This window comes from Tupaia chinensis, unplaced genomic scaffold, assembly GCF_000334495.1.
Source record: "Tupaia chinensis unplaced genomic scaffold, TupChi_1.0 Scaffold000178_1, whole genome shotgun sequence".
Lineage (NCBI taxonomy): Eukaryota > Metazoa > Chordata > Mammalia > Scandentia > Tupaiidae > Tupaia > Tupaia belangeri.
Window position 1 is genome coordinate 80390 of NW_006159653.1, and position 918 is coordinate 81307.

A 918-nucleotide genomic window follows, 5' to 3' on the forward strand; every position below is an offset into this window, starting at 1 on the left:
GCTGCAGTTTTTTTTTTTTTTTTTTTTTTTTTTTAGAGGTTTTTGCTATAGGGCACATGCACTCGCCAGACAGACAGAGAAAGCGAGAAATCACCCCCTGGGGGGGATGGCCACACCATAATCCCTTCTCCTCCGTTCTCCTCTTGGGATCTTGGGCACCCACGCACACGCGCCCGGCGTGAGTTTAAGCTGCCAGGTCCAGGACTTGAACTGCAGTTGACTACATGGGAGTCCAACAATGTAACCATTATGCCACCTGCTGGTCCCACCCTGCACTCACTTTGACCAGGGCTGCGGCTGCTCGGAAGCTCATCTTGGCCACCGACTCGCGCTTGCGCCGCCGCGGGAGCCGGTTGAAACCTGAGCGGGAGCTGGAGAAGGAGCAGAGGGAGGCAGCGCCTGGCGTGACAGGCGTGTGCGGGGCGCTCAGGCCATCAGCAGTGTCCTCAGCCATGCGGAAGGCCCGGCCACGGGCCAGGGGGTCTATGATCTGATGGGGAGAGGCTGCAGTCAGGGCCTGGCGGCTGCTCCCCTGGCCCTTCACAGGCCTCGTGGGCTGACCCAGAGGCATCCCTCTCCCAGTTAGTGCTGCCTGTGCACTGGGCTCCCCCGTGACGTGCTCCACACAGAGGCCAGACCCCGTCCCCTCTCCTGGCTCCTCACCCCATCAGGTATCTTAGGGGCCTCTGTGGGACTGACTGCCCCCCAGACCACAGCTACTGAGGAACCTCCTCTGAGCGCTTGGCCCCACAGGGAGCAGTGAGGCCTGGGCAGGGGTGTGGCGTACCCGCTGCATGCCCAGCTGGCACGGCCCCACGTACAGCGGGGGTGGCGTCTCGGTGCTGGTCAGTGACACATTGTCCTGGCTCGGCAGGTCCAGTTCCCGGATGACCTGGGGCTTCAGCTTCCCGTAGCGCT

At 62.4% G+C, this 918-nt stretch overlaps 1 protein-coding gene across 1 annotated transcript in view; it reads right to left on the minus strand.

The window, feature by feature from the left end:
• RHBDF1 (rhomboid 5 homolog 1) overlaps window positions 1–918 on the minus strand; it is a gene marked incomplete in the record, with an annotated part of 11991 nt that overhangs the window by 5690 nt on the left and 5383 nt on the right. The window contains 2 exon segments of the mRNA XM_027771014.1: window positions 281–490; window positions 788–918. Coding sequence (XP_027626815.1) covers window positions 281–490; window positions 788–918 — 341 coding nt within the window.